General features: G+C 37.0%; 1 protein-coding gene across 3 annotated transcripts in view; it reads left to right on the top strand.

The window, feature by feature from the left end:
• The window catches only part of Pex1 (peroxisomal biogenesis factor 1), a 41,511-nt gene that overhangs the window by 4,287 nt on the left and 24,957 nt on the right, over positions 1-12,267 (top strand). For all 3 annotated transcript variants that reach the window (XM_090333113.1, XM_090333112.1, XM_090333114.1), the window contains exons 4-10: positions 372-486; positions 582-1,336; positions 5,407-5,526; positions 6,198-6,321; positions 6,537-6,652; positions 8,032-8,114; positions 9,521-9,653. In XM_090333113.1, coding sequence (XP_090189239.1) covers positions 372-486; positions 582-1,336; positions 5,407-5,526; positions 6,198-6,321; positions 6,537-6,652; positions 8,032-8,114; positions 9,521-9,653 — 1,446 coding nt within the window. The remainder of the gene's footprint in view (positions 1-371; positions 487-581; positions 1,337-5,406; positions 5,527-6,197; positions 6,322-6,536; positions 6,653-8,031; positions 8,115-9,520; positions 9,654-12,267) is intronic.

Below are 12,267 nucleotides of genomic sequence, written 5' to 3'. Positions count from 1 at the left end.
TACCTCAAAATATCAATGGCTTTAGATTTTTCTGAACTTCATTATAAATTCTGAGTTGAATTATATAGAGATCTAATGTCTAATGTGAGTTCTACAGATAAGAAATTGTATTGAAGTTGGGATTCATTCTAAGTAAGTAAATTTTAAGTACTTATTCATCCCATTTAAAGAAAAGAATGAGTAACTGTGAGATGGTGGATTTGTTCATTTTTCTTAACTGTGCTAATCTTTTGGCTGTATGTTCCCCAATGCCATCATATCATATATTTTAAATACACACAATATGATTTAAAATAAAGGAAGAAAGACATTTCTATACCAGACTTTCGATAGACACATGTGAAGTGAGCTCTCTTTTCCTTTGGTTCTAGGAGCTGCATGCCACTTCCCTTGAACAGCATCTTCTAGATCAAATTCGAATCGTTTTTCCAAGGGCCATTTTTCCTATTTGGGTCGATCAACAAACATACATATTTATCCAAATTGGTAGGTGTGATTTTCCTGTTTGCCACTGCACTCTGCACTCGGTCAGAGTGTGAGCAACTCAGAATACACACTAATGAGCTCTATTTTCTACACAGTTGCACTGATGCCAACTGCCCCTTATGGAAGGCTGGAAACTGACACCGAACTCCATATTCAGCCAAAGACCCGCCAAGCCAAAGGAAGTATGTTGCCAAAAGCAGATGATATGCATGGGAAATTTCATAATTATGGAAGAGACCAAAAAGGAATGACAAAAGATCTTCATACCAACCACCTTCAGTCAAACACAGGAGTCCTTGGAACGAATGAAACAAATCGCGCAGTTCCCAATGATTCATCATCCATGCCAAGTTTGTGGACTATGATAGGAAGCATCTTTTCTTTTGGATCTGAGAAGAAACAAGAGACATCTTGGGGTTCAACTGAAATCAATGCTTTCAAAAGTATGCAATCCCAGACCATTCCTCTGGATAATACTTTCAGAGTATGCAGATCTCAGCCTCCCAGTGTATGTAACACATTGGCAACTCATGTGTTTGACAAACACTGTGCTGTTCATGTATTTCCATGGGACCAGGAATATTTTGATGTGGAACCCAGTTTTACTGTTACCTATGGAAAGCTAATTAAAGTACTTTCTCCAAAGCAACAGCAAAGGAAAGCAAAGCAGAATGTTCTGTCACCTGAAAGAGAGAAGCAGGTGTCAGATCAAAAACAGATTAGCTTGGATAATAGTCAAGAAGATGATACATCCTGTGTGCTAAAGGTAGTCTGGAATGGACTTGAAGAACTGAGGAATGCCATAAAATACACCAAAAATGTAGAACCTCTCCATCTTGGAAATGTCTGGGTTAGTATAGAGTTTTTAATTTGGGAAAAACTTTAAAATAATTAAAATTTCCCTAAATTTTGAGTCAGAAATATAGATATATGTATATACATGTATACACACATTCATTGTAATAAAAAACAATGTTCATAGTCTGGTGGTGAAGGAGAGTATGCATTTATCCTGCAAAGACTTTATTAATGTAAAGATTGTATGGAATGCTTTCTAATCAAAGATAGTTGGATTGATATAAGCCCACAAAGGTCAAAATTATTTGCTTAAAATTGTATAACTAGTAAGTGGTGATACAACTAGATTCACATCCAGACAGATTGCTATAGGGTTGATGGCCAACTTAGAGTGCTCTACAAAGCCTTGCAGCTTTAATGCCTGCAGAAAATCTGTTCCCAACTTATAGTTAGAAAAGACTTAACGATATCAGAAAGAGGTCTTTTTTTTTTTTTTTTTTTGTCGGTCAGGGGGCTTAAACTCTGGGTCTGGGCACTTTCCCTGAGCTCTTCAGCTCACGGATATCACCGGGCCTGGGCATTGTTTCTGAACTCTTCAGCTCAAGGCTACTGCCCTATCCCTTGAGCCACAGCACCACTTACGGTTTTCTATGGTTAACTCATAGACTTTAGTGCCCTGGCAGGCTTTGAACCTCAATCCTTAGATCTCAGCCTCCTGAGTCCTCAGTAGCTAGGATTACAGGTGTGAGCCACCACTCCCAGCTAGAAAGCTGTCTTAGAGAATGTAGTATGGTATCAAACATTTTTCTTGTTACTTGTGATCTCACCTGTGTTGGAATGATGTAGAAAATGCTTAGGAAACTGACCAGGCCCATTTATCGGAACTTAATTTTACATTACTATCAGTGATGATGGAGGGAAAAAACTGGTAGAAGGATAAGAAAAGTAGGACAGGGAAGTTGTCTGCACTGTAGATTTCTTTTATGTCCACAGTTTTTGTTTTGTGTTGTTTTGTTTTGTTGTGCCAGTACTGGGGATTGAACTCAGCCTCACACTCCTGCTTGGCTTTTTTCACTCAAGACTGGCATTCTATCACTTGAGCCATACTTCCACTTCTGGCTTTTCGGTGGTTAATTGGAAAAGTCTCATGGTTGGATTTTTCTGCCTGAGCCAGTTTAAACCCTTAATCCTCACATCTCAGCTTCCTGAATAGCTAGGATTACAAGTGTGAGCCACCAGTGTCCAGCATTACTTCCACATTTTTGTTGGTGGTGCTGGTAGTCGTGGGACTTGAACTCTGGGCCTGAGTGTTGTCCCTGAGCTCTTCAGCTCATGGCTAGCACTCTATCCTTTAGCCACAGCGCTACTTACCTACTTCTACATTTTTTTTGCCGGTCCTGGGACTTGAACTCAGGGCCTGAGCACTGTCCTTGGGCTTTTTCTTCAAGGCTAGTGCCCTGCCACTTGAGCTTTTCTATGTATGTGGTACCAAGGAATCAAACCTAGGTCTTTGTCAATGCCAGGCAAGCACTCTACCATTAGGCCAAACTCCCAGCCACCCTACTTCCACATTTTAAGTACAGCCTTTCACAAGTACCAGGATATTTTTTTACCTTTTTGGCATATATCATTTTCTAAAAACCCAGACTATTGTTCTGTTTAGGAGATCCCATTCCATCTTCAAATTCAAATTGTCTAGCACTGAGCTTGGTATAACTTAGCTGTTTTTGTCCTTAGGAATATTGTTTTACTTTCTGGAAATCAGATGGTGAGGACAGGGTAGACAGGTGCTTGTGGCAAAGGGCTGTGAACCGTGCCAGGTGGCAGTTAGTAGTCTGCACTTACCTGCTCTTCCAATACTACTTTAAAGGCTGAAGAGCCAGAAGCAGTGAGAAGTGAAAGCAGTTGCCATCTGTACTCAAACAGGTTTGAGTTGAGAGATGAAAATTGATCACTTGGCAATACAATCAATAATGTTGGCATGAATCTTTACTACCTTATGAAGTATATTAGTTGGGGGGGTTGTTCTTAATACTAATTACATTTATTCTTAATTGTTGCATAAAACTGTAATATCAATGGGGTACTATATTATGTTCTGATACATGAATATATTGTATAATGCTTAAAAACTGTGTTAGTCTTTAATTCAAACTATGAACCTTGGAGTGGTTTTGTTTGTTTGTTTTTTGCTTGTCTAGCATGAATACATCTGGACCTACTCTTTAGAAATTAGTAGGCAGTAAGGTGAGATTAAAGTCTTTATTTTTTTCTTTTTTTGGTAATTAAACTCAGGACCTCATAATTCTCTACCACTTTAGCCACACCTCTAAAATTCCAAGACCTCTTTGCTTTTCATATGGGTTCTCATGTGATTTTTACCTGGGCTAACCTTGCACCACTTTTCCTACCTCCACCTGTAGCTAGGCTTATGGGAGTAAACCAACATTTGGAAAGGGAATAAATTTCTTGAACACCTTTTTTGTCCAAAAGTTGTTTTCAGTGTAATAATTGTGAGACCCTTACCATAATATAAGCTTAAAATGTTTTCATTAATGGAGATGAAAAATTTTACCATTACCTGTTAGATTGAAATAGTGTCCCCATTGCAAATTAGCTTCAACCAGTCCAACTCCTTCCTTGGTTCTTAGCTTTGTCAAATGAAGACTGCACAAAGATTTGCAGTTAGCATCTAATTTGAATATAGTTGTTTCATGGTTTAAAATGCATTGTGTATAGAGTCATATACTTCCACATAAACCTCATAAGTCTAAATAAATATGGGGGAGACGGGTGCAGTGGCTCATGTCTGTAATCCTAGCTACTCAGGAGGCTGAGATCTGAGGATTGTGGTTCAAAGCCAGCCCAAGCACTAAAGACCATGAGACTCTTATCTCCAATTAACCACCAGAAAAACAGAAGTGGAAAGTGGCTCTGTGGATCAAGGGGTAGGGCGGCAGCCTTTAGCTGAAGTGCTCAGGGACGACGCCCAGGCCCAGAGTTCAAGTACCACAACTGACCAAAATATATATATATTATATATAATATAATATATTATTAATAATACATAATATATTTTTATATATTAAAATTATATATATATATATATGTGGGAAATTGGAATTGTCCTGGTATAGCAGTACTTGCACTTCAATCTAGTTATACTATTAATAAAGTCCGAATGTTTTGGTCTCTTTGAAATTCATACATTGAAATCATACCCTTAAGGTGGCAGTGTTAGGAAGTGAGATGTTTGAGAGCTAATTTTTGACAGGGAATGTCCTCATGAGGGGAACCAGGGACTTATAAAAAGAGCCAAAGCAGTGGTTTCCCCCATTTATAATAATTAGTACAAATCTTAGACTCTCCTAGCAGAGGATTACAATAGCTCAAAGCCTGGATATATAAGGCCTATATATAGGATGAGGCTAAATGAAAGGATATGGAAACAAGAGCTATATAATATGTGACTGTTGTTCTTAATGTCCTATGTTATTTCTCATCTCTTTTGTTGTCCCTTGGTTATCTCATATTGTTACAGTATCTTGTAATCTGGTATATTGTATATACATTTATTTGTTTATTTGAAGTAGGAAAGGGAAGTGGGGAAAACAAGATGAAGGGAGGGAAATGGGGACAAAAACACGAGAGGGCTATCAATGTATGTGAAGTAATGCACCTACTATTTGGCAAATATAGCTGTAACCCTTCTATTAATTACAATTTTTAAAAGATCTCTGTCTCAAAAAAAAAAAGAACCAAAGGAACTCCATCACCCTTTACATCATGGGAGCAAGAAGGAGAGTATCCTTGCATGAAGGACTATGGAGAGAACACTTCCCAGACACCAAATCTGCCAGCACCCTGAGCTTAGACTTCCTAGTGTAAGCTCATTAGACTATTATGAAAAAATAATCTCTGTTCTTTATTACCTGCACAGTTGATTTCATTTTGTTATAGCAGCCCAAGCAGACTTAGACAATGAAATCATTGTGTTGGCTTCTGTAATTTCACCTGAATTCATAAACACTAACATTAATATCTCTATGTTGTGACATAGTTTTCATTGAGCTTTGAGCATTTATAGTGTTGTTTATTTATACGTTTATTTTTAAATTTCAGATCCCAGATGACCTGAGAAAGAGTCTAAACATAGAAATGCATGCAGTTGTCAGAATAACTCCGGTGGACATTGCTCCTGGAATTCCAAGATCTTTAAAATTACAACCTAGTGATAATTTAGTGAGTTACTTGTGTTCCAGAATTTCTACTTGATAAGTAATAAGAATGTTCTACTTTTGACTAAAAGGACAGAGAAATGTTTCATTTTGTTGTGTTGAAAGATATAGAACATACAATGTTCCATTATTTAACCATTCTTAAGTGTACAAGTCAGTGGCATTAATTATATTCATAATGTTGTACAACCATCATCAGTGTTTTAAAAACTTGTGTCAGTGCAGGCAAAGTGCCCACCAAGTATTGACTCCATCCCTTTTCCATCTTGTCTGCATTCTGGGAAGCAGGAAGAAAGGCATAAGGCAAAAGCCTTCTCCTCGCAGTTTCTTTACCTTTGATTAGGAAGAAAAGCCCCAAATTCTCTTAAGGTGAGAATAGAGGCATTTGCTTTCCTCTCCTGATAGCAGAGGGAGACAGGTGAGAATGGGGTCAGAGGAGTGATTGAGTCAAATTCTTCCATTTATGTCACTGAATATAGAGACAAAGAACACTTACAACTTCTCCACTTACATAAATTTTTCTTCAGACTACCAAATTCATCACACTAACTGTAATGTCAACTCCATGTTTATCTGTACCACACGAACAATCCCATATTGGTTAAGGAAGGGATATTAAAGGTAAGTCATTTGTTAGGACAACTGACTATTGTTCTTTATTTTCCCTTCCGGAAGCCTGAAGAGGTAAGCGAAGAAGATGTCAAAACTGTATTCTCTTCATGGGTACAGCAGTCTGCTACCACCATGCTTCCTTTGGTAATATCAGAGGAACAATTTATTAAGCTGGAAATTAAAGAAGGTGGGTAAATATGTTCTTTTGATGTATTTTTAAAAGATATTTGTAATATTTAAAATGTTTTTCCATCCTATGTTATGTGCAAATAGTAAAATGTAGCAATCAAACAGATTTTTACATATTGAAAAATGCCCTTAAATAAGTTTCATACTTACAATCTTCAATTATTTTATCTCAATTCCAATATTAACTCTCCATTATTACTTTCTTTTTAATAGGGTTGAAAGAGTTCTGTCTGAGTATAGTTCATTCTTGGGAAAAAGAAAAGACAAAAGAAAAAGAAAAAAGTATTTTTCTGTTGAGTACCAATCTGCTGCAGAAGATCTCAGTACAAGTAATTACTTTCTATTGAATATTCAATAAAATAATATTTGTTCAATAAAATAATATTGGTAATAAATATGAATTTCTTTGTAAAAAACTTGCATCCAAAAGTATATTAGAAACCCAAATGATAAGAGTAAGGAATAACTTGATTTAAAATATTTTATCCTATAATCTCTTTAAGGTGGCTTTGTGAATTGTTGATTTATCCTAAATTTAAAAATCAATTCAGCATAATTGTCAAGAAAAGACTCAGTGTTAACTAGCAAGTGAATCATAATTCAAAATTCTGATATTTTTAAAACAAACCTGATTTTAGAAGTTTAATTTTAAAAATTCATATTTTGCATGCAGTTTTATTACTATTTTGGCAATTTTCAAATTCTCAGCTTTTCAAAAGTATTACATTCTTTTTTTAACTAGGAGTATTTAAAAACTGTCATCTTAAAAATAGTATGTTTTAGTGAATATTTTTTTTTTGGTGGATCATGGGGCTTGAACTCTGGGCCTGGGCACTGTCCCTGAGCTCTCAAGGCTACCATCCTACCCCTTGAGCCAAGCCTCACTTTCCGTTTTCTAGAGTTAATTGGAAATACGAGTCTCAGGTTCTTTAGTACTTGGGCTGGCTTTGAACCGTGATCCTCAGATCTCAACCTCCTGAGTAGCTAAGATTATAGGCATGAGCCACTACTCCTGGCTTAGTGACTATCTTTAATAGTCGCTCTTAAAGAATTGAAGATGCGCTAACCATTTAAAATGTCAGTTGTTTGAAACTAGAAGTTGTTTCTTTTTTGAAATAGAATTGAGAGAATATCATTCAGAGAAGATATAAATATAGAGTTATGAAAAGATTAAATGTGATGCTGGGCGTGGTGGCTTAGCCTGTAATCCTAACTACTCAGGAGGCTGAGATCTGAGGATGGTGGTTCAAAACCAGCGTGGGCACTCTTATCTCCAGCTAACTACTAGAAAATGGGAAGTGGGGCTGTGGCTCCAAGAGTAGGATGGTAGCCTTGAGCTGAAAATCTCTGGGACAACACCAGGCCCAGGGGTAGGGCAGTAGCCTTGAACTGAAGAGCTCTGGGACAGTGCCCAGAGTTCAAGCCCCAAGACCCACCAAAAAAAAAAAAAAAAAAGATTAGATGTGACACAAATCAAAACTGCAAATAAATATCTATAAAATTTACTAAGATTACATTACCTCTGCTAACTGACCATAAATATTTATGAGTAATTTTGTCATCTAGATATTTAGCTAATGGTGTTGCATGCATAATTTATCCATCCTCTATGATATAACAGAATCAACCATTCACTTTTCTGAGACCCAAGAAACAGGCAAAAGACATAACTTTGAAATGTAAAACTAATTTTTCCTTGCTACTATAGGTCCTTCTAGATCCTATGGTAAAAGAAGAGAACAGTGAGGAAATTGACTTTATTCTTCCTTTTTTAAGGCTGAACGCTTTGGGGTAAGAAGTTATGCCCAAACTAGCATGTTTGGCGACATGTTTGTCATTAACTCTGGCAAGATTTCTATGCTTAAACTTTAAAGTGGATGTGACTGTCAGTGAGTGAGCTTACTAATGTTATAGTGGATACTTTTTAAAGGATTGTCTCTGCCTTCAACATGAAAATTAGAAATTTGCTGTGTCCTTTTAGGAAAAAAAGAAGTGTTACTAGAAATTTTACATTGAGAATTGATTTACGAGAAGAAAGCAAGTAGATACCATCTGGATCAAATATGCCTGAATAAAACAATACCTGTTTGGTACAAATAAATATATTTTGAAAGTAAAATTATAAAAAAAAATCACTGGATGTTTAAAAATATTTCAGATTAAGTTATTCCTTTACTATCTTATTTTATAATTGGGAATATTTGTATTTTCTCAACTTTTCAAACAAATCTAAAAACAATTCTCTTCATTTCATTATTTCTTATACAGTAAGAGATGCTCATGGAAATGTTATCTTTAAGAATACTTCACAGTGATTCTTCATAGATGTAGTGATTTAGTTTTTTTTGTACAGTTCTATAACCTGTGTTTTAGCAAAAGAATTAATACAAGGAAGCCAATAAAAATAAAGAAATAAGCCTAAAATACAAATGTTTCAATGCAACATAATATATAAAGAGAATAAAATATCTTCAGATTTTAATTTTAGAAATTCATTATTTCTATTAACGTGAATGAAGTTTATGATAGCTGTTTAGAAGTGGCCTAAAGTTCATGTTTGTGTAATTTAAAGATTAAATTTCATTGATGATATTTAAGAAGAAGTAAGTCTTATTCTAAGCACTTCAAAAGCACTCATTTTCAGATCTATTGATTATAAAAATTAAAACTTATTTGAGAATAGGGGAGTTAGTTATATATGTTAAGACAGACCTGTTATATAATGCAGTTTAGGTAAATGTTAGCAAGCGCACATGTTCAAAAGTCAAAAAACAAAAACCAAAAATTAAATTTCAAAGCTAATTATAAGATGTAGCAATCATTAATGTATCTTCTCTCAAGTAAAGGAAGAGTTCAAAAACTTTACTTTCTTGCCAGGTGTGGTGGCTTACTCAGGAGGCTGAGATCTGAGGATCGGTTCAAAAGCCAGCCTGGGCACTAAAGTCCCAGACCTCTTATCTCCAATTAATGACTAGAAAATAGGAAGTGGGGCTATGGCTCTAGGGGTAGGGTGGTAGCCTGGAGCTAAACAGCTCAAGGACAGCCCCAGGCCTAGAGTTCGAGCTCCTTGACCCACAAAGACAAACAAACTTTATTTTCTTACAGACCTTAAGTAAACTGGGAAGGAAAGTTTTAGCTAGGTTTCATCCAGTACTTCATTCAGTCTTTTGTCACATAACAATTTATATATTTTACAGAGGAGTGAATTCCATAGGCAGATCCTCTGTGGAACATATCACCCATAGCCTCCTGGGACGCCCCCTTTCTCGGCAGCTGATGTCCCTTCTTGCGGGACTTAGGAATGGAGCCCTTCTACTCACTGGAGGAAAGGTAGATTATTCAATGTGCTTCTTTTTATTCATTCATAACTTCAAATTCCTCTCTTGAGTTTTGCTGATCTATGATGGTAAAGCAAGCAATCATTCATTAATATTTTTTTTGCATTTTTTTTATTGTAATTAGTAAAAGGGTTACATGATATTTGCCAGATAGAAGGTGCATTAATTCACGTACATTGATACCGTTTCACATGTCTTGGTACCCATTTCCCTCCCCCCCCCACACCCCCCATCATTAATATTTTTGTATGTAATCGATACAGAGAAAGTAGTGACGAACAGGACTGATATTTTCCTTGTTCTTTTTCTGTGTCAGTTGATAAGATTTTGTGATTTTTGGTTTTGAGGTTTTTCATGGGGTGTTAACAGGGTTCATTGAACTAACCATGATTTCCTGTAGTAAATCGTCACTTAATTCTGATATGTCATTCTTTATGTGTTGCTAAGTCCATCTGTTAGTGTTCTGTAAGGATTTATTTGAGGATGTTTGCTTTGATTTTTTTTTTTTTTTTTTGGTGGGGCTTAAACTCTGAGCCTGGGCCCTGTCCCTGATTTCCTCAGATCAAGAATAGCACACTACTACTTGAGCCACAGTGCCACTTCCAGTTTTCTGGTGGTTAATTGGAGATAAGAGTCTCAGGGACTTTTGTGCCAGGGCTGGCTTTGAACTGTGATCCTTAGATCTCAGCCTCTTGTAGCTAGGATTACAGATGTGAGCCACTGGTGTGCGGCACTGATTTTTTTTTTTTTTTTTTGGCCAGTCCTGGGCTTGAGCTCAGGGCCTGAGCACTGTCCTTGGACTTTCTCAAAGCTAGAGCTCTACCGCTTGAGCCTCAGCACCACTTCCGGCTTTTTTCTATGTATGTGGTACCAAGGAATTGAACATGGGTCTTTGTGCATGCTAGGCAAGCACTCTACCACTAGGCCGAACTCCCGCCCCACTGATTGTTTTTTGAAGTTAGAATTTCTCAGACTTTTCTGCCCATGCTGGAGGTCCCCCATATCTCATCCTTCTGAATAGTTAAGATTAAGGTCTGAGCCACTGCACCTGGCAAACCTCTCTGCCCTTCCTCCCTCCCTCCCACCTTCCCTCCCTCCTTTCCTTCCTTCCTCTCTCTCTTTTCTTTTTCTTCCTTTTCTTCTTTTTGTGATTGTTATTGTTGGTGGCAGCGGTGGCAGTGATTAATTGACAAGTCTTCTGCAAATTTTTCTGCCAGGCTGGCTTCGTACTGAGAATCTCTGACCTCAATCTCTTGAATAGCTAATATTATAGTCATAAACCACTGGGACCTAACTCCTCACTCTTTTATCTAAAGGCAACACTCCATTTTGATCTCAGGGTCTTATTCATGGGAGGCTGTCTGCCACTCTAGGGATACTTTAGCCTTGAGGGTTTTTTTTACATCTAAACTTGCAAGAGATATTACTCTATTTTAACTTTTACTGTTCTTTGTCAGGCTTTGCTATTAGGTAATATTGGCCTTCTAAAGTAAGTTGAAAGGGTTTCCTGCTCTTCTTTTTTTGGGAGGAAAAGATTATATATAAAATAGGTGTACATTCTTTAAATATTTGGTAAAGTCTCTGTCTAGTACAACTATTCAAGCCTGGAAACTTATAACTAGCTTTTTAGTGGCAAATCCAATTTCCTTAATTGTAACACTATTTAGGTAATTTTATTTCTCTTGGTTAAAATATTTAATAGTTTTTAAAGATTTAGCCTAATTCTACAATATCAAATACACTAATATTACATTCTTTTTCTCTTATTATCCTTTAATCCTGCAGGATCTGTTTTGATAAACTATTCTCAGTTCTGTGTCTTCTTTTAATTTTTGATGGTCTTACTCATGCTTCCTAACCTTTTTTTTTGCCAGTCCTGGGCTTGAGCTCAGGGCCTGAGCACTGTCCTTGGACTTTCTCAAGGCTAGAGCTCTACCACTTGAGCCTCAGCACCACTTCCAGCTTTTTTTTCTATGTATGTGGTACCGAGGAATCGAACCCGGGTCTTCATGTATGCTAGGCAAGCACTTTAACCACTAGGCCAAACTCCCGGTCCCGCTTCCTAACCTTTTAAAGGAGCTTGCTGCCTTATTCTCTCCTGGTGCCATATTGTTTCCAAGTTGCAAAAACACCAGGGTGGCCTTTGGCTTTAAAAAAAAATTAAAACCTTAAGCTTCTTCATCTTCATTCATCATTTGCTTTATTTATTTATTTTTTATAAGTCCTGGGGCTTGAATTCAGGGCCTGAGCAATGTCCTTGAGTTTTTTCAAAGCTAGCGCTCAACCACTTTGAGCCATAGCACCACTTTCAGCTTTTTCTGTGTATGTGGTACCAGGGAATTGAACCCAGGGCTTTGTGGATGCTAGGCGAGCACTCTACCACAAGGCCATGCTCCCAGAACCTATTTGCTTTATTTTTTATTAACTTTTTTCTTCTACCCCTTTTTCTTTTTCTTAATTCTTATTGCAAGCATAGCATCAGGGGCTGGGTGTTTGTGGTTCATGCCTGTAATCCCTGCACTCAAGAAGAAGAGACGGGAATGACAAATCTGAGGCCCACCCTGTTTTACATAGTGAGACTCTCAAATTTTATCAAAGCAACTGTG

Source organism: Megascapheus bottae, chromosome 5 (assembly GCF_031878675.1).
Source record: "Megascapheus bottae isolate mThoBot1 chromosome 5, mThoBot2.hap1, whole genome shotgun sequence".
Classification (NCBI taxonomy): Eukaryota; Metazoa; Chordata; class Mammalia; order Rodentia; family Geomyidae; genus Megascapheus; species Megascapheus bottae.
This window is presented reverse-complemented; position numbering and strand designations above follow the sequence as displayed.